Source organism: Gossypium arboreum, chromosome 3 (assembly GCF_025698485.1).
Source record: "Gossypium arboreum isolate Shixiya-1 chromosome 3, ASM2569848v2, whole genome shotgun sequence".
NCBI lineage: Eukaryota > Viridiplantae > Streptophyta > Magnoliopsida > Malvales > Malvaceae > Gossypium > Gossypium arboreum.
Genome location: NC_069072.1, coordinates 984,176 through 1,008,166, shown reverse-complemented (window position 1 = coordinate 1,008,166; position 23,991 = coordinate 984,176). Strand labels below are relative to the sequence as shown.

Genomic DNA, 23,991 nt, shown 5'->3' with positions numbered 1-23,991 from the left:
AAAGAAAATTATCAAAATAATCGCAAAAGATTCACTAAATCCTAAATCCTCTTTCTAGAAGTATATATCTAAGTGGTTGATACCAAGAACATTATGGAGTCATACCTAATATTGTTTCTAGAACAATTAGTAGTTTAATTGGGGTTCTTTTTCTTAAATTATGAGTTTAGCTTTTCATGAAATCAACATTCGAACTTCCTAGCTTCATCAAGGGGCGATGTTCGATAAATAAATTAGTATAAAGACACATGTTTTTCACTATATTAATATATATACACTCAAAATTAGTGGTGGAGTTAATAAGGGTAGGTAGTGACTTTTACCCGGTAAAAATGGTATAATTATTTTATAATTTTTTTTAAAATTTGTTGCATCCCTTCTAAAATATGACACGTGATTAATTATGAGAGAAACTAACGAAAGCCTTCCGTGAACCTCCCGTGGATAATGAATCTTTATGGATGACCTATGGATCATCTGTAGGGAACCTTCTGTAAACTGTCTGTGGATGACGAACTACTATAGATGGTTTGTGAACCTTCTAAATAGATCGACCATGTGAGACTCGTCTATGAACTTCTAAGTAATCATCATTAAGAGTCTGCTGCAGATTCTTGTGGGGGACATATAAGTGTAACAATCTTATACAACCCCAAGAATAAAGAATGTCAAAGTATGACCATGCAGTACGTTCCATGACGACAACAAACTTACAACTATCCTACCGCCTCGCCAAGTAAATAAAGAAAAACCTTATAAAAAAACTATTTTTTTTTTGTATTAGCATTCGATTAAATCATAACATCAATCCAATCTTATAAATAATCACTTTATGAATGTAATTAATGAATGATTAATTATTTATAAATAAAAATAAAAATAATTAATTAATTATAATTTAATATAATGATAAAAATTATTTTATATAAAATTAATAAAAATTCGTAAATAATAGAATTTAAACTTAAAATCCTCACATTACCATTTCAACCAGGTTTTATTTAATTCTTATATAAATTTTTATAAATATAATTTTTACATATTTTTTAAACTCATAAATGTTTAGAATCTAATATATAATAATCTCTTAACATCACTTATAACATTAAAAACTCTATTATGCAATTTCATAAAATTAGACTCTCTTTGATATAATTAGATTCCATGCATGGCTTGCCCGCGACGAGTGTATTTTTCTTTATATTGTACAATTATTTATATTTGTATTTTCGCTGGTTTATAATTTGTTGTATATAAATTTTAATACGAGTTAGCAGAATAAGAGAATTTCGTCGAAGTTCTTAAAAGATAAATCATGCACGTTACATATAATGACTCGTCAAGAAATTTTATATTTTGTATTTGATGAGATTTTAACCCATAATCGATAGCATACAAGACATTATTTGGGTGAGAATAGCTCAAGTGATAACACTCTCACCCATTAATACACTATAAGCTTTAGGCATGAGTTCGAGGTAAAGCATACGCGATGTGTATTATTTCTCCTATCAAATACCCAATAAGGTATTTCTACTCATTAAAATCATTATCGATGCCACTTTAAGTATTCGGACTCTCAATAAAATTTAAAAAAAATCTCATAAAATAAATATCAAATCAATAAAAGATCCAACAGTTCGAACTAAGGACACCTCATAATTTCTCCCCAAGAAACCTAGCTCCTTCAAGATATACATTAAACCATATGTAAAGACAAAATTAGAAAGATTTTTAAGCTAATAATAAGCTATAACATCCTTCTCATTTTTCTCACCATCTACCACCTAATTTTCCAAAGAAAAAGAAAACCCAGAGTTCCTCTTATTTCGTTTCCAAACTTCTAAAATCCAGGAAACCAGATTTCAGCCCCAAGAAATCATAACCATTACCATTGTTCTTGCTCTTGCTTTTGTCCATGCTACTGCTCATGATTGGCTCTGTGGGGGGACTGATTCTCAAGTCCAAATTCAAGTCTGGGATTTTCTTCATCTCATCATCATCATCTTTGTTGATGAATTCATTAGGGTTTTTAATATCATAATTGCTGTCTTCTTTGTTATCTTCATAATTAACGCCATTGCAACATATTGTATTTGCAACATGACGTGCAGTGCTTTCATTGAGTTGCTTATGAGTCAAGGGATCGACCCCTCGGTTCAATAGCTTCCTTCTTATATGTGTGTTCCAGTAGTTCTTTATCTCGTTATCTGTTCTTCCTGGTAATCTCGCAGCTATAAGTGACCACCTATATAAAAAACAAGAAAAAAAAGGTTAATTTATTATTTGGTACCTGCTTTGAATTCAATGTTCAATTTGGTACCTAGATTTGGTTTCAATGTTGGTACCGAATTTTTCAATTTGGTACTTGAGTTTTTTTTTTTTCTTGGTTAATTACCTGAGTTTGGCTTTGAAGTTTAACTTTTTTTTTTATCTAAATTAAGTACCTATCAAATTGAACATTAAAGTTAAACTTAATATCAAATTGGGAAAAAAAAACTTGGCTTCGGTATCTTATTCCATCAATATTTTTGAAATATTTCTAAACTAATTGCACCCAATGTTCCCAAAATTATGATGTAGATTTTAAATCAATTCTTAAATTTCAAAACATTTTTAATCGAGTCCTCAAATTACCACCATCATATAAATCAAAAAGCCCTTTATGTAGCATAGTTATCAGCCTAAAGATGATGATTGAACTGATGGAACGAGTTATCAGCCTAAAGATGATGATTGAACTGATGGAACGATCTGATTGATATAATCCTACTATGAGCAACCAAAGTTCCAATTAAGATGAAAATGGGAGGGTATACTTACTTATTACCAAGAAGGCTATGAAGCTTGATAATGAGTTCATCTTCATCCTCAGTGAAATTGCCTCGTTTAAGGTCAGGTCTTAAATAGTTGATCCACCGAAGCCGACAGCTTTTTCCGCAACGAAGAAGGCCGGCGGCTTTAGGAAGGGAACGCCAACAACCTTCGCCGTGGGCTCGGATATAAGCGATGAGGCGGTCATCTTCTTCTTTGGTCCATGCACCTTTGTTTGTATGAGCTTTCTCACAACATGGAGACCTTCCCATTTGATTTCAGCAATAAACCCACAGCAACGTATATATATATAGTACATATAAATATGCAAATTAAAGTTGTTTTTCAGTATATATATATATATAGAGAGAGAGAGAGAGAGGGAGAGAGAGAGAGTTTTTATAAAGTAGTAGGCTGGTCCTGAACCACAGCTTTAGAAGTGGTTTTATAGACTTCTTACTACTATTGCAGCATTCGAATCCGAAAATTTCATCTGATTAATTTTAATTTTAATTTTAATTTTAATTTATTCATTGATTTTAAAAATTAATAATTCAAATTGATTCGAATAAAGTAAATTTAACTTAAGTTAATTCGAACTTAAATTATTAAAATAAGTAATCAAAAATGATTAAACTTAAAATATGATCTGAGTTTATAATAATCTGATTTGATAATTCAAAACTTTAAATTTAAATTATTTGAATTTGAAAGGACTTATTAACAATTCAGTAGTGAGACACAACTGAATTATTGACAGTGCCTTCTCATCAAGTTCCTCCCACTCTGTCTGATTCGCATCCACGAGCCTTTTCCTTATAATAATATTTTTCAAACCATTCTGAACTAGATTTGTCGTCATCTGAGCTTGCCATAAGTTGAAATTTGTGATTCCATCGAAATTTCCGATATCATACCTCATTGTCATCTCTAAATGGGTTGAATGCAAAAATCGAACTAAGCTCTTATACTAGTTTGTTGGATCGAACCCAAGTTATGCAACTAATAAATGCAAATCAAGAAAATTAGAAACAAATATTTATGTGAAAAAACTCTTCTGAATAGGATAAAAAGTCACGAGCAAAGAAAAGTTTCACTAAAACAGCAAAAATTGAAAAGGGGAGTACAAGATGAAAAATCAAATAAACCTTGAACCTTAAATACAAAGATTCTCTGAAATTCTCAAAAACTCTCTCTTAATTTTGTTGTTATTATTCTAAACTATCTAAGGTTGCTAAATGATCTATTTATAGGTTGAAATTCGTGTAAAGAAAATATGACTAAAACATATCTAAAATAAACAGAGTTAGACTGAAAAAATATAACAGAGTTTAACTAAAAGAAAAAACTCGGTTGAGTAGGAAACACGTCACCACGCCGTGACGTGGCATACTGCCTTGTTGAGATGTCCTTCATCGCGTCATTAAGACATGGCGAATCGTCTCGTCGTGACGTTGAGACGTCAACTCTTCCTCGTCTCAACGTCAACCCTATTTCGTCCAAAATACGAGACACACTCCACAATAGTTAATATCCTTATAGCGCAAGAAGCTATACATTTGATGTGGATTTGTAAGAAGAAAGTGGGTTGGAGGCAATAAAAGTATACTTGGAAAAGGCTTAAGATAGAATCTAATGGGATTTTATGAATGATACATTGGTTGATGTGGGTTTTTCTACTAGAATGAATGATCAATTTTATTATGAATTGTATTTCTTTGTCTTCTATACAAGTTTTATGGAACATTACTTTAACTAAAAAACTTTTCCATCTACGGGAATTCCTCAAAAAAATCCTTTATCTCCCTATTTATTCATCTTATACATAAAACTGACTTCAACATAATATTCGAAAAGCAATATCAAAAGGATCTTGAAAACTGTTACACTTGGGAATTGGTAGTCCCAAATTATCACTTTTTTTTTTTTCCCATGATTTGGTCTTATTTGTCAAGCATCAATGGATGAAGCCTTGATGGTGCACAGAATATGATTTACCATATCATATAATGCATGAAAGAGAATATTAAATAATATAAAGAGATTTAAAAAAAAAAAAAGTGGGTTTCTAGAAGATTTGGAAGTTGGGTTTTGGTTGTTTGTGGACTTTGGTTCACCTGCCATTTTTTTTTCACTTGTTTTTAATATAAAATAATTGTTTAAAAAAATATTTTTTATTTTAATTAAATAAAATTAATATCAAATGTAAAAAGTGGGTTTATATTTGATTTTTTTAAGTTAAAGATGTAGATAATATATTTAAATAATTATAATAAAATCACTAATTATAAAGCATCATTGTACTAATAATTAAAATATATTTTATTTTAAATTACGAGTAATTATTTGTACACAAATGGTGGAAATTTATAAGTTTAATCGTATGCTAATTTTGTCCAAGTTTATTTTTATTTCTCTTTCAAACTTATAAATAGAAGGATAATGTACATTTATTCACTCAATTCATGTTCTCTTATATGAATAACAATATTTATGTCAATCGAAATAATACTTGATCTATATATATATATATAAATATGACTTTTGTTTTAATATTTGGCTCAAATTTGCATATGAGTATTTCTTACTTACACACCAACCACCACACAGTATAACTTTTTCACCTACTTCATATATTTTTTATATATATCACATGATATAACATTTTATAAATATATATATATATATATATCACAATTCACCTACTTTTTCACCTTTCCGACTGTCCAACACTGGCCTCACGTTTGACGTTAGAAATTACATGGGGAGGCACCATTTGAGATTTTTTATTATTATTTAGACTTTATACTATAATTATATTATAGCATAAAATCAAAAGATTATAAAATATAAACGAGATAAAAACCGAATAATTTAAATTAAAACAGCACATGATACGATTAGAAATTCTATATAATAATTGCATACGATAGAACTTGAATTTAAATATATAAAACTCAGAATTTCAATTTTTACTGATAATGTCAAAGCTTTATTGGCACCATTTGAGCTTCGGATTAAGATTAGATCATTATTCTGTAATTATATCAAGTCTAATATTGTTGATTACGGGTTAATTGCATTAAATGTCTTGGAATTGTTATCTAGATTTTAAATTGATCTTTAAATTTAAAAACGTGTTATTTGAGCCATTAAATATCGGTATCGCATTAATCAAATCTTTTTTTATCAACTTAACCGTCAATTTAAGAGTTAAATATCAGTTTAAATCTAACATGGAGCATATTTAATGTTAGAATTAAGTGACCCAAATTCTTATTTAAATAAAATACGATGGAAAATAAAATAAAAGTAAAATCCATATAGAACTAGACTTCTTTTATTTTATTTTAGAATAAGGTTTTTAAACCTTATTAAACTCCATCTATTTTATATTGATTAGGATAAGGTGTTTCAATCCTACTAGAATATGGCTTTGCAAGCCTATAAATAGACATAGTCTATTCCTCTTGTATTTGAGTAAAAATTTTTCGACATAGTGAATTTTCTTCTCCTCTGCCCGTGGTTTTTTTCCCGAAAGGGTTTCCACGTAAAATTTATATGTTCTTTATTTTTATTTATTTTATTCTATTTTATTTTTCACAAATTGGTATCAGAGCTTCCGGGTTATTCATCTCGATCACGGTAATAGCGTCTTTATGCTCATCGTTTGGAGGAAGGTGCGTCTGTACACGAACACTTAACAGTGTTTAAAGAAATTCTCTCAAACTTGGAGGCCATGGAGGTTCAGTATGATAAGGAAGATCTAGGGTTGATTCTACTTTGTTCGTTGCCCCCGTCTTATTCAACCTTTAGAGACATGATTTTATATAGCCGCGAGTCTCTCACAGTTGATGAGGTTTATGATTCTTTAACCTCGTATGATAAGATGAAGCATCTTGTGGTTAAACCCAACTCTCAGGGAGAGGGTCTCATTGTTCGTGGGAGACAAGACCGGAATGTTGATGATAATCGTGGTAGAACACAGGAACGGAATCCTCGTGGTAAATCTAAGGGTAGATCGAAATCTTCAAACAGAGGTAAAACTTGCAACTTCTGCAAGAAGAAAGGGCACATTAAATCAGAGTGCTATAAGCTACAAAATAAGATTAAAAGGGAGGCTGCGAATCAAAAGGGAAAACAGCCAGAAAATTTCGGTGAAGCTGATGTTGTAGAAGACTACAGCGATGGTGAACTTCTAGTTGCTTCTGTCAATTATTCTAAAGTAAGCGAGGAGTGGATACTTGATTCAGGCTGCACCTTCCACATGAGTCCCAATCGGGATTGGTTTACAACTTATGAAACAGTATCTGAAGGTGTTGTTTTGAAGGGATCATGAGACACTTGACAGTTCGTCATACTCCACAGTAAAACGGCGTTGCAGAACGAATGAACAGAACGATCATGGAGAAGGTTCGATGTATGTTGTCAAATGCCAACTTACCGAAGTCATTTTGGGCAGAAGCAGCCTCTACTGCATGTTTTTTGATCAACCGATCTCCATCCGTTGCCATTGAGAAAAAGACTCCACAAGAGGTATGGTCTGGTAATCCTGCTAATTATTCTGATTTAAAGATTTTTGGGTGTCCTGCGTATGCTCATGTTGATAATGGAAAATTGGAACCGAGATCCATTAAATGCGTTTTCTTGGTTATAAAGTGGTGTAAAAGGCTATAAGTTATGGTGTCCCGAAAATAGAAAAGTTGTGATTAGCAGAGATGTTGTTTTTGATGAAACCGCTATGCTACCTAACTTATCTCTTAAAGACTCTTCCAATAAAGAAAACCAAAAGCGGTGGAGCATCGAGTTAATACGAAATCAACTCCTCAAGCCAAGTACAAAATTGAGAATAGAGTTGCTTCTTCACCGCAATACTCTATCGCCAAAAACAGGACAAGAAGAGAAATTAAACCTCCAAAGAAGTATGCCGAGGTTGATCTAGTTGCTTATGCTTTAAATGTGGTGAAGATATAGATGCGAATCAAGAGCCATTTAATTATTCGAGGCGATTAGTTGTGAAGACTCGAGAAAAGTGGATGTTTGCTATGCAAGAGGAGATGGAATCACTCCACAAAAAGCAGAACATGGGATCTTGTAAAACTTCCTAAAGGTAAAAAGGTCATTCGTTGTAAATGGGTGTTTAAAAGAAAGAAGGGACTCAGGGAGTTGAAGAACCCGGATATAAAGCAAGGCTTGTTGCAAAGGGTTACAGTCAAATTCCGAGTGGACTTCACAGATGTGTTCTCTCCGGTTGTTAAGCATAGTTCGATTCGAGCTTTGCTTGGTATTATTGCCATGCATGATTTGGAGCTTGAGCGGTTAGATGTAAAAGCGCATTTTGCATGGAGAACTTGAGGAAGATATTTACATGCAACAACCGAGAGGGTTTTATAGTCTCGAAAAAGAGGACTATGTTTGCTTGTGAAAAAGTCCCTTTACGGTTTGAAACAATCACCAAGACAAAGGGTACAAGAGGTTTGATTCCTTTATGACTTCTCATGATTTCAAAAGAAGTAGTTTTGACAGTTGTGTCTACTTTAAGAAAAACAGTGATGGTTCTTTTGTGTATCTACTTCTTTATGTTGATGACATGTTGATAGCAGCAAAATATAAAAGAGAGATAAGAAAGGTTAAAGCCCAACTAAGTGAAGAATTTGAGATGAAAGATTTAGGACCAGCAAAGAAGATACTTGGTATGGAGATTCTCGAGATAGAAAAGCAAGTAAATTGTACCTAAGTCGGAAGGGTACATTGAGAAAGTTCTTTGCGAGTTCAATATGCAGAGTGCTAAGCCTGTTAGTACTCCTTTAGCAGCCCATTTCAGACTTTCATCGGCCTTATCTCCTTGACAGTTCGTCATACTCCACAGCAAAACGGCGTTGCAGAACGAATGAACAGAACGATCATGGAGAAGGTTCGATGTATGTTGTCAAATGCCAACTTACAAGTCATTTTGGGCGAAGCGACCTCTCTCGCATGTTTTTGATCAACCGATCTCCATCCGTTGCCATTGAGAAAAGACTCCACAAGAGGTATGGTCCGTAATCCCGCTAATTATTCGATTTAAAGATTTTTGGGTGTCCTGCGATGCTCATGTTGATAATGGAAAATTGGAACCGAGATCCATTAAATGCGTTTTCTTGGTTATAAAGTTGGTGTAAAAGGCTATAAGTTATGGTGTCCTGAAAATAGAAAAGTTGTGATTAGCAGAGATGTTGTTTTTGATGAAACGCTATGCTACCTAACTTATCTCTTAAAGACTCTTCCAATAAAGAAAACCAAAAGCGGTGGAGCATCGATTAATACGAATCAACTCCTCAAGCCAAGACAAAATTGAGAATAGAGTTGCTTCTTCACCGCAATACTCTATCGCCAAAAACAGGACAAGAAGAGAAATTAAACCTCCAAAGAAGTATGCCGAGGTTGATCTAGTTGCTTATGCTTTAAATGTGGTGAAGATATAGATGCGAATCAAGAGCCATTTAATTATTCGAGGCGATTAGTGTGAAGACTCGAGAAAAGTGGATGTTTGCTATGCAAGAGGAGATGGAATCACTCCACAAAAACAGAACATGGGATCTTGTAAAACTTCCTAAAGGTAAAAAGGCATTCGTTGTAAATGGGTGTTTAAAAGAAAGAAGGACTCAGGGAGTTGAAGAACCCGGATATAAAGCAAGGCTTGTTGCAAAGGGTTACAATCAAATTCCGTGAGTGGACTTCACAGATGTGTTCTCTCCAGGTTGTTAAGCATAGTTCGATTCGAGCTTTGCTTGGTATTGTTGCCATGCATGATTTGGAGCTTGAGCAGTTAGATGTAAAACCGCATTTTGCATGGAGAACTTAAGGAAGATATTTACATGCAACAACCGAGAGGGTTTTATAGTCTCGAAAAAGAGGACTATGTTTGCTTCTGAAAAAGTCCCTTTACGGTTTGAAACAGATCACCAAGACAATGGTACAAGAGGTTTGATTCCTTTATGACTTCTCATGATTTCAAAAGAAGTAGTTTTGACAGTTGTGTCTACTTTAAGAAAAACATGATGGTTCTTTTGTGTATCTACTTCTTTATGTTGATGACATGTTGATAGCGACAAAATATAAAAGAGAGATAAGAAAGGTTAAAGCCCAACTAAGTGAAGAATTTGAGATGAAAGATTTAGGACCAGCAAAGAAGATACTTGGTATGGAGATTCTCGAGATAGAAAAGCAAGTAAATTGTACCTAAGTCGGAAGGGTACATTGAGAAAGTTCTTTGCGGGTTCAATATGCAGAGTGCTAAGCTTTGTTAGTACTCCTTTAGCGACCATTTCGGACTTTCATCGGCCTTATCTCCTCAATTAGATAATGAGATTGAGTACATGTCACATGTTCCATACTCTAGTGCAGTAGGATCTCTCATGTATGCTATGGTTTGTTCACGTCCAGATTTATCATATGCGATCGGTCAGATTAGCGGATACATGGCGAATCTCGGTAAAGAACACCGGAAAGCGATTCGATGGATTTTAAGATACTTACGAGGCACTACTAATGTTTGCTTACAGTTTGGAAGAACTAAAGATGGAGTTATAGGGTATGTTGATGCTGATTTTCTGGAGACCTTGATAGAAGAAGATCTCTCACGAGTTACGTCTTTACAATCGGAGGTTGTGCAATTAGTTGGAAAGCCACTTTGCAAACTACGGTCGCTTTGTCTACCACTGAAGTGAGTACATGGCGATTCTCGAGGCTTGTAAAGAAGCTATTTGGTTGAAGGGACTATTTAGTGAACTCAATGAAGACCTTCAAATCAGCCAAGATTTTGTGACGGTCAGTGCCATCTTTCTTACAAAAGATCAAATGTTTCATGAGAGAACAAAACACATTGATATTCGGTATCATTTTGTTCGTGATATTATTGCTCGTGGTGATATTGTTGTGAGCAAAATTAGCACTCATGAAAATCCTGCAGATATGATGACTAAGTCACTTCCTATAACCAAGTTTGAGCATTGCTTAGACTTGGTTGGTGTTCATTGTTGAAGTTAAACCCTTAAGGGTTTTTGGAAGAGGTGAAGAACTTGTTTATTGAAAGTTCGCGATGAAGAACTTGTTCATTGAGAATTTGTGTCAAGGTGGAGATTGTTAGAATTAAGTGACCCAAATTCTTATTTAAATAAAATACGATGGAAAATAAAATAAAAGTAAAATCCATATAGAACTAGACTTCTTTTATTTTATTTTAGAATAAGGTTTTAAACCTTATTAAACTCCATCTATTTTATATTGATTAGGATAAGGTGTTTCAATCCTACTAGAATATGGCTTTGCAAGCCTATAAATAGACATAGTCTATTCCTCTTGTATTTGAGTAAAAATTTTTCGACATAGTGAATTTTCTTCTCCTTTGCCCGTGGTTTTTTTCCCGAAAGGGTTTCCACGTAAAATTTATGTGTTCTTTATTTTTATTTATTTTATTCTATTTTATTTTTCACATTTAAAACGCATGTATACTTATCACATTAGACAATTTCGATCTAACATGTTAAAAACGGTGTCAATAAAATTTAAGAGGGTTATTTCTCTTCTTTTTTTAACACATTAAATTCAAACTATCCATATAATAAACACACACATATTTATAATTTGATCCATGTATTTTAAATATACTTTGCATCATATTTGAGTTGTCATTTAACACCAAATAACCGACTATAGATTAGTAGAATGACTTAATTGATACTTTTTTGATACTTTTGAAAACTCAATTAAAATGTTTTGAAGGACCAATTTACATAATTTGAGGATGTTTAATACAATTAAACCATACATAGAAAATAAATATATTGTACCAATACAAAAATGATTCTTAATTGATGCTTTAAGTTTATCAACTTGTGCTTTTTATCTTTCAAAGTAAAATTAAATTTAAGGTTATGAGTATGGAACAGTTTTAAAATTTGTGGTCAGTATCTACCCTTTAATGAATCTACCGAATGCAGAGAATTAATTATTGGTCTCACTCCAATAAAACCTTAGGAGTATTCATCGAAATTTTAAGAAATAGATGAAATTAGTGGTAAAAATGATGGATCAAACATATAATTAATTTAGGTTGGCCTTTTAACCCAAGTTTTTCCTACACATAATAATATAATGCTTTGATTAAACCCAGTTACACCGACCAAAATTTATAATGGACTTCATGAATAAAGTGTCCATAGGTACATCGTTTTTTTAATATTTTTAAATTTAAATTGAATTAAGGTGATCATCGTTTTATTATTTTTATTTAGAGTCTGTGTTGTCCTTTTCAATAATATCATTTTTACGATTCGAAATTAGGTTTTCTCTTTGAAAGTGTAATTTAACTTATTATTGGACCTGAGTTTGGTTTCAATTTTCACTTTGATATTTGAGTTTTTTTAAAATTTGAGATTTGAATTTTTCTTTTATCTCGTTTAATTACTTGAGTTTAGATTTATTATTCAATTTGATATTCGAGCTTTATTTCTTTTGTCCCAAGTAAGTACTTGTGTTTTTTTACTATAGTACGCATACCAAACATTCATTCGGTTGTTTGATTTATATACCAAATTGAATATTGAATTTAAACTCAAATACTAAATTCGGACAAAAAAATTAAATACTAAATTAAATATTGAAACTAAACTAACCTTTTAAAAGATTATATATTAAAAATTGGTTAAGTTAATCGGTTTAATTACAAAAGTTCATAACGAATAACTAACATAATCTAGTTTATATTTTGGTTTACCCTTTGCGTCGAGAGCAGTTAAAACCCTCCTAAAAAGTATCCTTTCCTACGGTTCAAACTAGTGCTCTAACCTTTACAAGGGTGAGGTAACTTCATAACCTATTTTAACTAGTTACAAAACTGTCTAAATCATTATAATCGATAACATTATGGAGGCATTCAACTTAGCAATTTATATTTACTTTTACTTAATTTTTTTTTATCTAATTGATACTTAAACTTGAAAATCGTAAACTTGAAAATCGTAAATTAATTTGGTACATTTTTTACATACCTAATAATTAACACCGTTAAAATAAGGAATTTAAAATTTATTTAAAAAATTATATTTTTTTTTGCCATTTGGTTAAAATGTGAGACTATCGCGTGACACCATGCTACTTGTTGTCAATATCACAATAGCATCACGTTAACATATTTTCATAGTGTTAATCAAATACCTAAAAAAGTATAAATTTACATACGATTTCTGAATTTAGATACCAAGTAGTTATAAATTACCAAATATTTCTTTATATATAAACCCTAATCGATTTAAACTAACTTGACAAAAACTATCAATTAAACTGAACCGACTTTCACATTGCCTATCTACCTCCCCTCTTTCCGTTTTCGCTGCTCAAGTCATCACGTAGGACTTGGGAAAGATCAAATTCAAACTCAAACCCAAACATTCAAGACCCACATTGACTTGTTTTTCAAGTTGATAAAATATTTATATTATTTATTTTAGATATTATGTATTTTATAAAATATAAAAGTTAAATCTATAAGAATATTTAATATTATAATGTAAACATTTAAAAAGAAATGTTAAGCTGTCTATATATAAAATTTTAATAAATAAAAATATATAAATCTATTAAATATTAAATATTAAATAAAAATATATATTTTTCAAAATAGTATGAACAAACTTAAAATAGACTTAGACTAATCATTTACAAATATGAGTGAGCTTGAACAAAACATTTTAAGTCTATATTTGAGGCTGAATTAAGTTTAGACAAACATAAGATGTGTTATATCATATTTAAACCCAACCTATAAACACTTCGAGATCTTGCTAATGGGTAACTCTGAGCTTACAACGAGGTGGCAAATCTAGAGTCTGAGAAAAACTCTGAACAAAAACATGAAATAGAGCAAGTTTTAGCTTTAATTATCCCCCTAACTACAAACGAAAGCATTTCGTAACAGAAATGTCATGGATTGAAGTGGCTCGAGAGCATTTATCCATGTTATTTACTTCAAATAGATGACCTTAGTATTGTGTCGATCTTTTACTGCCAATACGGTTCGTAGGACGCGATATCATGTAGGAGAAAACATGAACTACATAACTATTAGCCAGATGATTGGTCTAAGTTCTGCTAAATTTGTAACGGATGTTCTTTTCTAGAAAAGAGTAATATGGCTTTCACTTCATTCTTTTGCGGACCTCGTAAAAGTAGCTTAGGATCACCACTGCGGCCGCAACAGCAACCCCCACAGCACCCTGTGCCAATACAGTGCTGTCCTTCACCATTACCTTGGAGCGAGCTGAAGTGGGAGTAAACCCAAGTTCCGAAAGTTTCTTATGAGATTCGGCGTAATCTCTGAAGAACGCATCCTCATCCTGCCAAGTTTAAAAGATTGGCCAAATTCCATTAAAAATCACATGATGCAGAATTGGTATTTATTTGCATGATGTCTCAGTCCAACATTGGTCTATAACACCTAAAGGGGTGCCTGAAACATTGTTGATAGTGGTTAGCCTTTCGACAATGTTCCGGTTTGGTTAACAATAGACTAGGATCAAGCGGAAACATCTACATGCAATAGATTAATAACATAAAGGGGTCTTTATAACAGCAGAAACCAACTCGAAGCAAGGTTGAATTTGGTTAGAAGAGGACAAATGATTGACTGCTCAAATAGCGGTGCTGCTAGAATCTAGTTATTTCGACTAGCAACTGGCACAAATAGAAACAGTAAAAGCAACAAAACAATCTTCCAAGGATAAAGGTCTAATAAGACCAGACAGAAAACCTTATTGAATACCAAGGCAAGTACATCATAAAGTGACATCGACTAGATCGCTCTTGAAGTATAGATAAGACAAAAGGAAGTCATTCGGTTATAGTGTTGTACCTTGGCATAGAGCTCTACATACTTGCGGAACTCAGGGTCATCTAACAAAGCCTTGTCTGTTGGAAGTTTCAAAAGCCCTTCAGATTCCCCTTTTAGCAGCTCCCTGGTGCAATAATAGTAAATGGATTCATATGAATTCTAAGGAGGAAAGTTAAATAGCTTGCAAATCACAGATTTAATCTTACAGAAAGTAAGAGTTATCGAACTTCAGGGGTTCATTGGTCCAAGGGCCATCAAAACCTGATCTTTCAGGATGAGCCCTTCCCTGTAACACCAAAGGTTTGATATTGATCATATAACAACCATAACCAGGAATATAGAAAATCGAAAACATTTTAAAAAATAAAATACCAGAGTGTGACCCCCAGATAATGCCACAATATCTTTGTCAGAAAGACCCATTCGATAGAAGATGTCCCTCAGATGAGGTGCACCTAACACCATGATTCAGAAGGGTAAAGAAAAGAGAGATGCAACATATAGAGCACACAACTTCAGACTATAGAAACATAAGCTTAGATGGGCATTTAAAATAAGGTGATAAGATGTGGAGCAATGTATTCAAAACGAGGGTAACAGTAACACAACAGTCATAACTCATTCTATTCGATGAAGATCATATTTAGTACATTAGAACTGCAGAAAACACTGAAGGTAAGAAATCACATAAATATTAGCCATAAGACAATAGATATGACTATATTTACTATACAGATCATCTAAGTATCAAAATGTAGAAATATCCAAAGCATATGGAAGTCAGAATTTACAGTTCTCAGCATGTGGAAATCAGAAATTCAAGTTATTGTTCCACAAATGGCTTCAGAAATTTATTTTACCTCTTTTAGCATCTGGAAGTCGGCCTTCCCTGGGGCAAATGTTTGAATCCTATTAAATAGAACAGCGTTAATCAAATAAATTAAAGAGGAAACAAGCTACGTTTGCAAGAACAAACCCCTACAAGATACCTTTCTTCCAGGTACAAAGTCAATGGTAGGACCTCCAGTGACTTCAACAGCAACAACACCAGCAAGCTGAAAATGAAAATGATACAATTACAGATCACTCATCATCCAACACACAACCAACAGCTTCAATTTAATCTAAGTGCAGTCATTTGTGTGGTGTGCCATATTATGATGAAACATGCCGTTTCAATATTTCAAGCTACTTTTCTGCAAATCACCAAAATCAACCAAACTTTGTAACCTGTTTCTTTTCATTTTAACAAAAAACTGTGGTCACCAAGCTTCTTCTTTCTTGTTAAGTACCAGCCATCATCTCAAAATCTAAATCAAGAAGTTCTTTCATATAACAATTCTATTAGGTCAATCATTTAACCTACCAAATAGTAGTTTATACATACTGTATTGTAGAAAGAATCTAGTTAATTAGATAAAAAAGTATGCCTTCCTCTAAAGAATCTAAACCACAGACATTTGCGTCAAGCTCTAGCAAGGATTTTAGATTAAGTTTTAGGGACTAATAAATGTGTAAATATTTCTTTATTTCCCCAATGCACTCATAGAAGAATAGAAGCAGAGCCGTTTTCTTTGAAGTCTAATTACAGGAAGCATGCAATGATTTCCTTTAAAAGCCAAAATATATTGGACATTTTTCTCGATGTTTCTCAAGCAACATCATCCTGTGTCCTTAATGCTATAGGTCTGTCATTTAATTTCCTCATCTAAGAATTCTTTCTATAAAATCAAATACAATACACTGTACACTTATGAATTCCTCAATGATGCAACTAAATCCCAAATAAATTGCACGCTAACTCTTTCAACTCCATAATCACCTGGTATAGGTCTGCATACGTAATTTTAGGATGTTTAGCCTTCACTTCCTCTGAAATGTTTCAAAGAAAATACTCTTCAGTCAGAATAAACAAATAAATAAAATATGTTCTAGTTTGAGATATATATTCTAACACAAACTACATGCTATACGTATGAAGATATGTTACATGCATGAGCATGAAAATGAAAAAATGTAGTAATATATATATTCAAACACTTGTTAGAAATTCAGCTCATTTAGTAGCTGGTACAATTTACACAAATGAATCACAAAGGTTGACATCTTTCTACCACCAAATTCTGAAGAAGGACACAACTGACTATCCGACAATGAGACAATAGTTCACTTTAAAGGAGATGATTCTTTGCTGAATGAGGCAACAAACAAGGTACCACCTAAATTTCAATAGCTAAAACCTAAAAGAGGCATGCAAGTTCAACCTTATATAGCAAGATCAAAATAAGATCTCCCCAATCACTTTGAATCCATGCTAGGTTCCTTTTTTGCAATAGGATCATACAAATAACATTACCCTGAGCTAAACTTTTAAAAAGAAATTACATCAGTCCTGCCATACTCCTTTCAAACAATCATGTCATGCTCGTATCTAAGATATTGAAGCAAATGGTTCTGTTGTTAAACTCTATGTCAACACCACTCATCAACATAATTGACAGTTGACACTCCTGCTTACATCTTATAAAATTTCTAACCCTTAGAAAAGGAAAACAAAACCCCTCTCTAGTGACTGAAAAAGTTAAAAATCATTTCAGCATTCCAGATTCAGAGAACTCTATATCAACATGAATGGACTTGAAGCCATACCAATGTTACTCGTATTTTTCATTCCTTTAAAACTCTATATTCAACAATCGATTCTGAATGTCAGATAAAACGTGCATGTGGAGTGTTTAAACTGCAATACTAATCCTCAAGCTTATGTTGAAATAAGATAATGTATATTCTTCCAATATTGAAATGCTCTTAAGATCTACTTTCTTAGTTAACCAATAGCAGCTTAAAAGCATCAAATGATTTTAAACTTGTTCATACTAACTAGGAATCAACTGTTGCATTGCATATTAATCCATAAACATTTTATACGAATTTGACAGTTATATATTTACACTAAGAAAACAATAATAACAATAATAAGCATTAGAATTAGAATCTGACCACAAAAATCAATAGCGATTTTCAAGCCGCTATTGGCGCCATGAGTGAACTCTTCTTCATTCCTTATAGAGCCATTTGGACCTCCGGTTTTAGTGCTCACATCATACGTCCCAGCATCGTGCCACCTTCAAGAAAAATAAATCAATTCAAAATGAAGAATTCATCGATACAAAGTCAAAAAAAAAAAAGAGTAATAATACTCCTAAATAGCTAAATCCACTATTTTTTTCAAGTTTATCAGTTATTTCTCAATTAGTATCACGAGATTTCAAATTTCTTTTAGATATACTCCTTGAATCTTTAATAAACAGCACAAAACGAAGACGATGATAAAAGGGAAAAAATATACGCTAAGCGAAGCATGATAGGAGAGCAATTCTTCAAGGCGATGAGAGCGCGAAGGTCTCGACGAGCTTTATCGATCTCCTTGAGATACTCGGTATCGACTACTGGAAACGCCATTGAAGTCTTCGTCTCAGTTTCAAATTATCAACAATCAACTGATTTTTGTGTGTAGTGAAGAAATGGTCAAGAAATTAGCTTATTTATTTTAGTATTTTTTTTTTTGTGATTTTATTTATTGTCTTTTGGTTTTTTGCTTGTTTTCTGGGGATTCCAAAAAAAGAAGATAAGCCAATGAAATTTAGATATGGGTTTATTTACTTTTTTGGACTATTTGGGAGCTAGAGGTGTATATATTTTTATACAATTATTAAAAATTTAATGAAAATCTTTTTTATTATTTTTTAATAGTAAAACCAGTTATTGAGTGTCTATAAGGGTTACTCAGATTTAAAATTTTTTAAAATTTGTCGATTGAATTTTAGTTTGATTAGTATGAATATTGTTATCAATGTAGAAAAATGTAGGTTTAATGCGCTGAAACGCATTATTTTCTTGGGTTGGCGATATGCTATGAGTAGTTCTAAATAATTGAAAAAACAAACTTATAACTAGAGCTTAACCGTCCTAAACAATTGGTTTTCATGCCTTGCATCTTCAATGTTATGACTTGTCTATGGATCAATTGGGTTCTAATAAAATTTTAGACTCAATTGATAGGTCTGAATTTGGCCCAATCTAAAAAAATGGGCTTAAATTTTTGCTCAAGTTCAGCCCGAATAAAAATACTAAAATTTAGGTTTGATTCGTCCATATACATCAAAAACACTAAAAATATTAAAATAAATGTTTCCCAACAAATTGAAAAAAGTCTTTATACTTAAATAATACTAATATAGGTGCAATTTAACAAGTAAATGCCTCTAAAATAGTAGTTAAATTAACAATAAAATAAGAGTTATACAATATTTAAATAATAACAACAATATAGTAGTAACATATAAAATGACAACAAAACAATTGAAAAACGGTAAAAAAACAACAACAAAACAATGGAAAAACAACAATAAAACAACAGTTTTTCTTTGTGCAAATTCGGGCTAGGGCCATCTCAAAAAATTTATTCGAGACCCAACTCGTTTTCTAAACAAGTATTATTCTTTACCTAAGCCTATATTTTTGCTCAAATTTTCTCATTTTTCAGGCGGACTTTGACCCTACCCATGGACAAATCTAGTTATGACCTTACTTAGAGGTATTCATGGGTTGAGTTGAGTTGAATTCGAATCAAGCTTAAGCATAATATTAATACATGATATAATTGCCTAAGTTTGGTCAAACCTAATATATGAACTTAAAATTTTGTCTAAACTTGTCCGTATTTGTAAATGGCTGATCTAAATCTATTTTAAACTTATTCTTATTTTTTAAATTTTAAAAAATATATTTATATTATCTTAATTTAATATTTATTTTAATTAAAATTTTATATATAACTATCTTAACATGTTCTAATGTTTATATATATTAGTATTATATATTACTATAAAATTAATTTTTATGTATTAAAATAAAATAATATAAAACATTATCAACTTTAAAAAGCAGGTGGAACAGGGCTGAGCCGAGACGAATTTAGGCCTTCAGCCTAGCTTATATTTTAGACTAACCTACTTTTTATAACAAAGCTAAAGTAGTTGGGCCTTGACCCCTTAGTTAAATGGGAAAACTTTCCTTTGAACCCCTCTTAAACCTAAATCTTTCTATTTAGGTCTTTTAGTTCTTAATTGAAAAGAAACTTTTCATTTTTGGCCCCTTATAGAAAATTAAAAATGCAATTTAATCTTTTTTTAATTTGATCAGTCCAAAATTTTAGCTTTGGCCCCTCCAAAAATTTATAATTTTATCTCATTTTTCAAGTAAAATTTCTAGCTTTACCCTGTTTAAAAACATCAATGAAGAAGTCATTCTATCAAATCAATGCTTTTCATATAGTATCTACACATATTTACAAATTGATCCACGTATTTTACATGCTTCACATCAAATACTGATACTCCGAGGGCTCAATTGAAAATTTTAAAATCCGAATCATAGTTTAAAAAGTTGAAAGTGTGGGGCGCGAAGCGCAATTAACCTCGATTATATTTTCTTAATTTAGGTAGAAGTCCCTCAACTACATATAAATCGACAGCAAAGTGGGTTCTGACCAGAAAAATACACACACACACACAAAAAAGAAAGGGACGCTGGAATCTCTGCAACTAAAGCGTCTTTCTGGTTCGTCCATTTCAAGATCTTCATAATGCCATAAATTTACCATTTTTATTGACTTTTTATCTGCAATAAAAATTCATAATTTATTGTTCTCGTATACAATAATTTCACTTTCTTGTTACCCAATTCTTACTTTTCTTCCAATCAGTCCTTAGTCTTTGCGCCTTTGTTTTTAACTCTTTAAAAAACGAGCCGCCGTTTATTTTCTAGGGTTTCAAATTATCGAAAATTCTTTGATTCTTTGATTTGGGTTTCTCTTTGAACCTTAGATTTTATCGAAATTGTTCGACCCATCACAGGTTTCTCAACCGGCTGAGTTTTATTTCCGGGTAAGACCCATTTCTTCTTCTTTCTGTTGATGGTGATAATTGTGGGATTCATTTTCAGTGTAATGTTGATAAAAAGCATGTATGTGTTTTATTAGAACTTGTACATACTGTTAATTGTTTTTTATGTTGCTATTTGGTAATTGAGAATGATTTATGATCTGGGTCAGGTTCAAAATCGTGAATTGATCACTCCTTCGAGGGCTTTTTGTGTTTTTGTACCTGTAATGGACGACGGGGAGCTTGATTTTTCGAACCAGGAAGTGTTTTCCGGGAATAACATGGGTGATATCCCAAGCAGTTGTTCAATGGACAGTTTTTTCGATGAATTGCTCAATGATTCTCATGCTTGTACCCATACACACACTTGTAACCCGCCTGGACCGGATAACTCTCATACACACACTTGTTTCCATGTCCATACCAAAATTGTGCCTGCCTCAACTGAAGATAAGGCTTCAATCGATGACACTGCTGGTTCTAAGGAGAAATCGAAGAAACGACCGCTGGGGAATCGAGAAGCTGTGAGGAAGTATAGGGAAAAGGTTAAGGCACGAGCCGCGTCATTGGAGGATGAGGTTATGAGATTGAGAGCAGTGAACCAGCAGCTGTTGAAGAGATTGCAGGGTCAAGCTGCATTGGAGGCTGAGGTTGCGAGGCTTAAGTGTTTGCTCGTGGATATCCGGGGGAGAATAGAAGGGGAGATCGGTTCGTTTCCATATCAGAAATCGGCAACTGCTGTTAACGGTATGAACATGCCTGGTGCTTATGTGATGAATCCCTGCAATGTGCAATGCAATGATCAGATGTATTGCCTTCATCCTGGGGCCGACGGGAGAACGGGAGAAGATGCAGCCCTGAATGGACAGGGATTTAATGGGTGTGACTTTGACAATGTTCAGTGTTTGGCAGACTATAACTCCGGAGCAAAGGAGCTTTCTACAGGTGGGGCTGGAAGTGGCGGGTGCAACGGCAATTCTTCTGGCACTAAAAGGAGGAAAGGTAAAATTTTGGGTTTCTTTGTCTTAAATTCTTTATATAATTCTGGTCAGTAACATCATCAATTATTAGTTTTTTAGAATGACCAATAGAGGCATGAAGTTTTTTGCGTGGTCTGTGCTTTGTTGTACCTTCTCAGGGCTGCTATAAGTAGTTTTGTTCTTGTGTGTTTATGTTGAAGTTATTTGTTGTAACTATATAGTTCATTTATTGTTTTAAGCTTATCAACCATGTGGTAGTTCTGGTCCATAACAACATCATTTATTAGTGATTAAATGATCAATAGAGGAATGAAGTTTTTTGCTCGGTTTGTGCTTTGTTTTACCTTGTCAGGGCTGCTATAAGGAGTTCGGTTCTTGTGTGTTTATGTTGAAGTTATATGCTGTAATTATATAGTTCATTTATTGTTTTAAGCATATCAACCATGTGGTAATCCCGGTCAATAACAACATCAATTATTAGAGTTTAGAATATGATCAATAGAGGAATGAAGTTTTTTGCTCGGTTCATGCTTCGTTTCACCTTGTCAGGGCTGCTATAAGGAGTTTTGTTCTTGTGTGTTTATGTTGAAGACTTGAAGTTATTTGCTGTAACTATACAGTTCGTTTGTCGGTCTAAGCACATCAACAATATGGTAATTCTGGTCAATAATGACGTCAATTATTACTGTTTCGAATGATCAGTAGAGGAATGAAGTTTTTTTTCTTGGTTTATGTATGTTTTAAATAGGCTTGCTCTCTCGTACTGAGCAGTCTTCATATTGTAAAGAAAAACAGCATATTTATTGTTCAATACAAGACATGTCCAAATCTTTTTGGTGCATGAGCCCTATTCAGAAGATATATGAAGTTGTTCTTGCAAAATCCAGAACATTATGAACTTTGGTGATTGTTTCCAAACTAATTGTTGCCGCATACAATGTGTAGCACTATTGTTTCTAGTATTCTTTGGCTATGAGGCTGATACTTGTTTTCTTGGCAGGTGTTCGTCCAGCCACAGCAGGTTGAAAAACTGTCAAGTATCATCCAGAGTCTGCGGAGTACAAGATTCGTCTTCCATCAAGCAGTTTTCTTGGGTCGCATTACTTTTTTCCCTCAGGTCGCATTGTGAGTTTATTTTTATTTTTATCATTCTTCTACTACTTATTTTTAACACTACTCATGGGTCTTGTCTTCTTAGTTTATATCCGTGGTGTATAAATAATTCTCTTCCAACAAGCTGTTTCGCGTTGCCTTTTTATCATCTTTTTCATTACGGCTCTTTTTCTTTTTTTGTTTTTGTGTTGAATGGTCTTCTTAGTTTATATGGTTTAAAGCAGACAACCTTGTAAAGCTCAAACTTTTCCGGATTTAATAACTTGTACCATTTTCGAGCAGCTACTGATAGTCTGGTTTTCTTACCAAAAGCTAAACTCAACCGAAATAAAAGGCCTTATCTCATCTTTTTATTCACATTGCATGAGTATTCATTAGTAACTACTGTCGATGATGCTAAGCTTTGCTGATTTTCCTTTTGCCTTGGTTCTGGTTCGGTTGTTCTAAGCTATATGGATTCTTTTATTGCTGAATTACAGAATTAGGGAAGATGGAATATCTTTGATGATGTTTCGCTACTGTAAGCCCTTATCGGGTGAGTTACGAGTTTCAGTCACTGTTAGATGTAACATGTCATTCATATGGGAGACTGCAGGTTAGCTTGCATCTACCTTTCAGCCATTCGTATTCGGCTATTCCAGTTTTGCATGGCATTGACAGGAATATTGCTTTTGCCATAAGCATTCTCTTTAGGAAGGGTATGAGTTGCAATTCCGAGGGAAATGCCTCATCATTGTCCGATGAAAACTTACCGATAATTGTAAAAGATGGCGTAGTCGAGCATTGCAGGTGTTTCTTTTTGTTTCATGGACTGATGATAATCCCGGAGAGTAGTCGGCTTCTTAGCTTTCTTGGAGCTTACAAGTTACAATTGAAACAAAAATGGGGGAAAAGAGAAAAAATGTGGCATTTTGATATATATATATATATATATATGAAGTGGTTGGATTTTGAGGATTCAATGAACTAATAGATCTTGAATTCCCTTTATAAGTCCTAATCCTTGACCAGAACTTAAAATGAATTTCGTTAAACTTGAAATGATTTGTAGATGAAAAAATCTGAATATCTTGGGTCGCTTGAATGAATGAATCGTAAACAAATGTCGGAAACAGTGGTTTGCAAGGCTTTTCAGGTCCCATTCTTCTCTTGTGTTTAAGTTCAAGCCCAGTTAATCGTACCCTGAGTGGGCTACATAGTAATATTATAAAGTTTGGACACAATTTCAAATTTCGATTTAACCGTTTAACTTAAAATATCTAAATTTTAA

At 32.9% G+C, this 23,991-nt stretch overlaps 3 protein-coding genes across 8 annotated transcripts; 1 reads left to right on the top strand and 2 right to left on the bottom strand.

The window, feature by feature from the left end:
* Window positions 1-1,588: 1,588 nt before the first annotated feature.
* Window positions 1,589-3,235, bottom strand: LOC108475434 (MYB-like transcription factor 4). The gene is made up of 2 exons (XM_017777394.2): window positions 2,824-3,235; window positions 1,589-2,248 (listed from the first exon to the last, which is right to left on the bottom strand). Exons 1-2 carry the CDS (start codon window positions 3,084-3,086, stop codon window positions 1,825-1,827), a joined length of 687 nt encoding a protein of 228 aa, XP_017632883.1. The 5' UTR covers window positions 3,087-3,235; the 3' UTR covers window positions 1,589-1,824.
* Window positions 3,236-13,572: 10,337 nt separating this feature from the next.
* Window positions 13,573-18,339, bottom strand: LOC108475956 (L-ascorbate peroxidase 3). The gene is made up of 9 exons (XM_017777966.2): window positions 18,033-18,339; window positions 17,684-17,808; window positions 16,506-16,555; window positions 15,673-15,738; window positions 15,544-15,592; window positions 15,056-15,138; window positions 14,890-14,969; window positions 14,705-14,807; window positions 13,573-14,189 (listed from the first exon to the last, which is right to left on the bottom strand). Exons 1-9 carry the CDS (start codon window positions 18,143-18,145, stop codon window positions 13,992-13,994), a joined length of 867 nt encoding a protein of 288 aa, XP_017633455.1. The 5' UTR covers window positions 18,146-18,339; the 3' UTR covers window positions 13,573-13,991.
* A 1,861-nt stretch (window positions 18,340-20,200) lies between these two features.
* On the top strand, window positions 20,201-23,714 carry LOC108475957 (basic leucine zipper 23-like). Of its 6 annotated transcripts, none has more exons than XR_008279826.1 (5): window positions 20,213-20,631; window positions 20,799-21,630; window positions 22,609-22,733; window positions 23,201-23,316; window positions 23,415-23,714. XR_008279826.1 is itself a non-coding variant. In XM_053025353.1 (4 exons), exons 3-4 carry the CDS (start codon window positions 20,856-20,858, stop codon window positions 22,632-22,634), a joined length of 801 nt encoding a protein of 266 aa, XP_052881313.1. In that variant the 5' UTR covers window positions 20,228-20,305; window positions 20,572-20,631; window positions 20,799-20,855; the 3' UTR covers window positions 22,635-23,078. The 6 variants fall into 6 exon arrangements, 2 of the variants coding, with proteins under 2 accessions (XP_052881314.1, XP_052881313.1); XR_008279825.1 differs by having other exon boundaries at window positions 23,403-23,714; XR_008279824.1 differs by lacking the exon at window positions 23,201-23,316 and having other exon boundaries at window positions 23,317-23,714.
* The last annotated feature ends 277 nt before the right edge of the window (window positions 23,715-23,991 follow it).

Bases quoted from the DNA above. Each gene is read 5' to 3' on its own strand.
- LOC108475434 (XM_017777394.2), bottom strand. From the start codon at position 3,086: ATGGGAAGGTCTCCATGTTGTGAGAAAGCTCATACAAACAAAGGTGCA. The intron at 2,249-2,823 runs GTAAGTATACCC...TTTTTTATATAG, and splicing joins CATAGCCTTCTTGGTAATAA to GTGGTCACTTATAGCTGCGA.
- LOC108475956 (XM_017777966.2), bottom strand. From the start codon at position 18,145: ATGGCGTTTCCAGTAGTCGATACCGAGTATCTCAAGGAGATCGATAAA. The intron at 16,556-17,683 runs GTCAGATTCTAA...GAAACATTTCAG, and splicing joins AATCGCTATTGATTTTTGTG to AGGAAGTGAAGGCTAAACAT. The intron at 15,739-16,505 runs GTGATTATGGAG...TTTCATTTTCAG, and splicing joins CGTATGCAGACCTATACCAG to CTTGCTGGTGTTGTTGCTGT.
- LOC108475957 (XM_053025354.1), top strand. From the start codon at position 20,856: ATGGACGACGGGGAGCTTGATTTTTCGAACCAGGAAGTGTTTTCCGGG. The intron at 21,631-22,608 runs GTAAAATTTTGG...TTTTCTTGGCAG, and splicing joins TGGCACTAAAAGGAGGAAAG to GTGTTCGTCCAGCCACAGCA.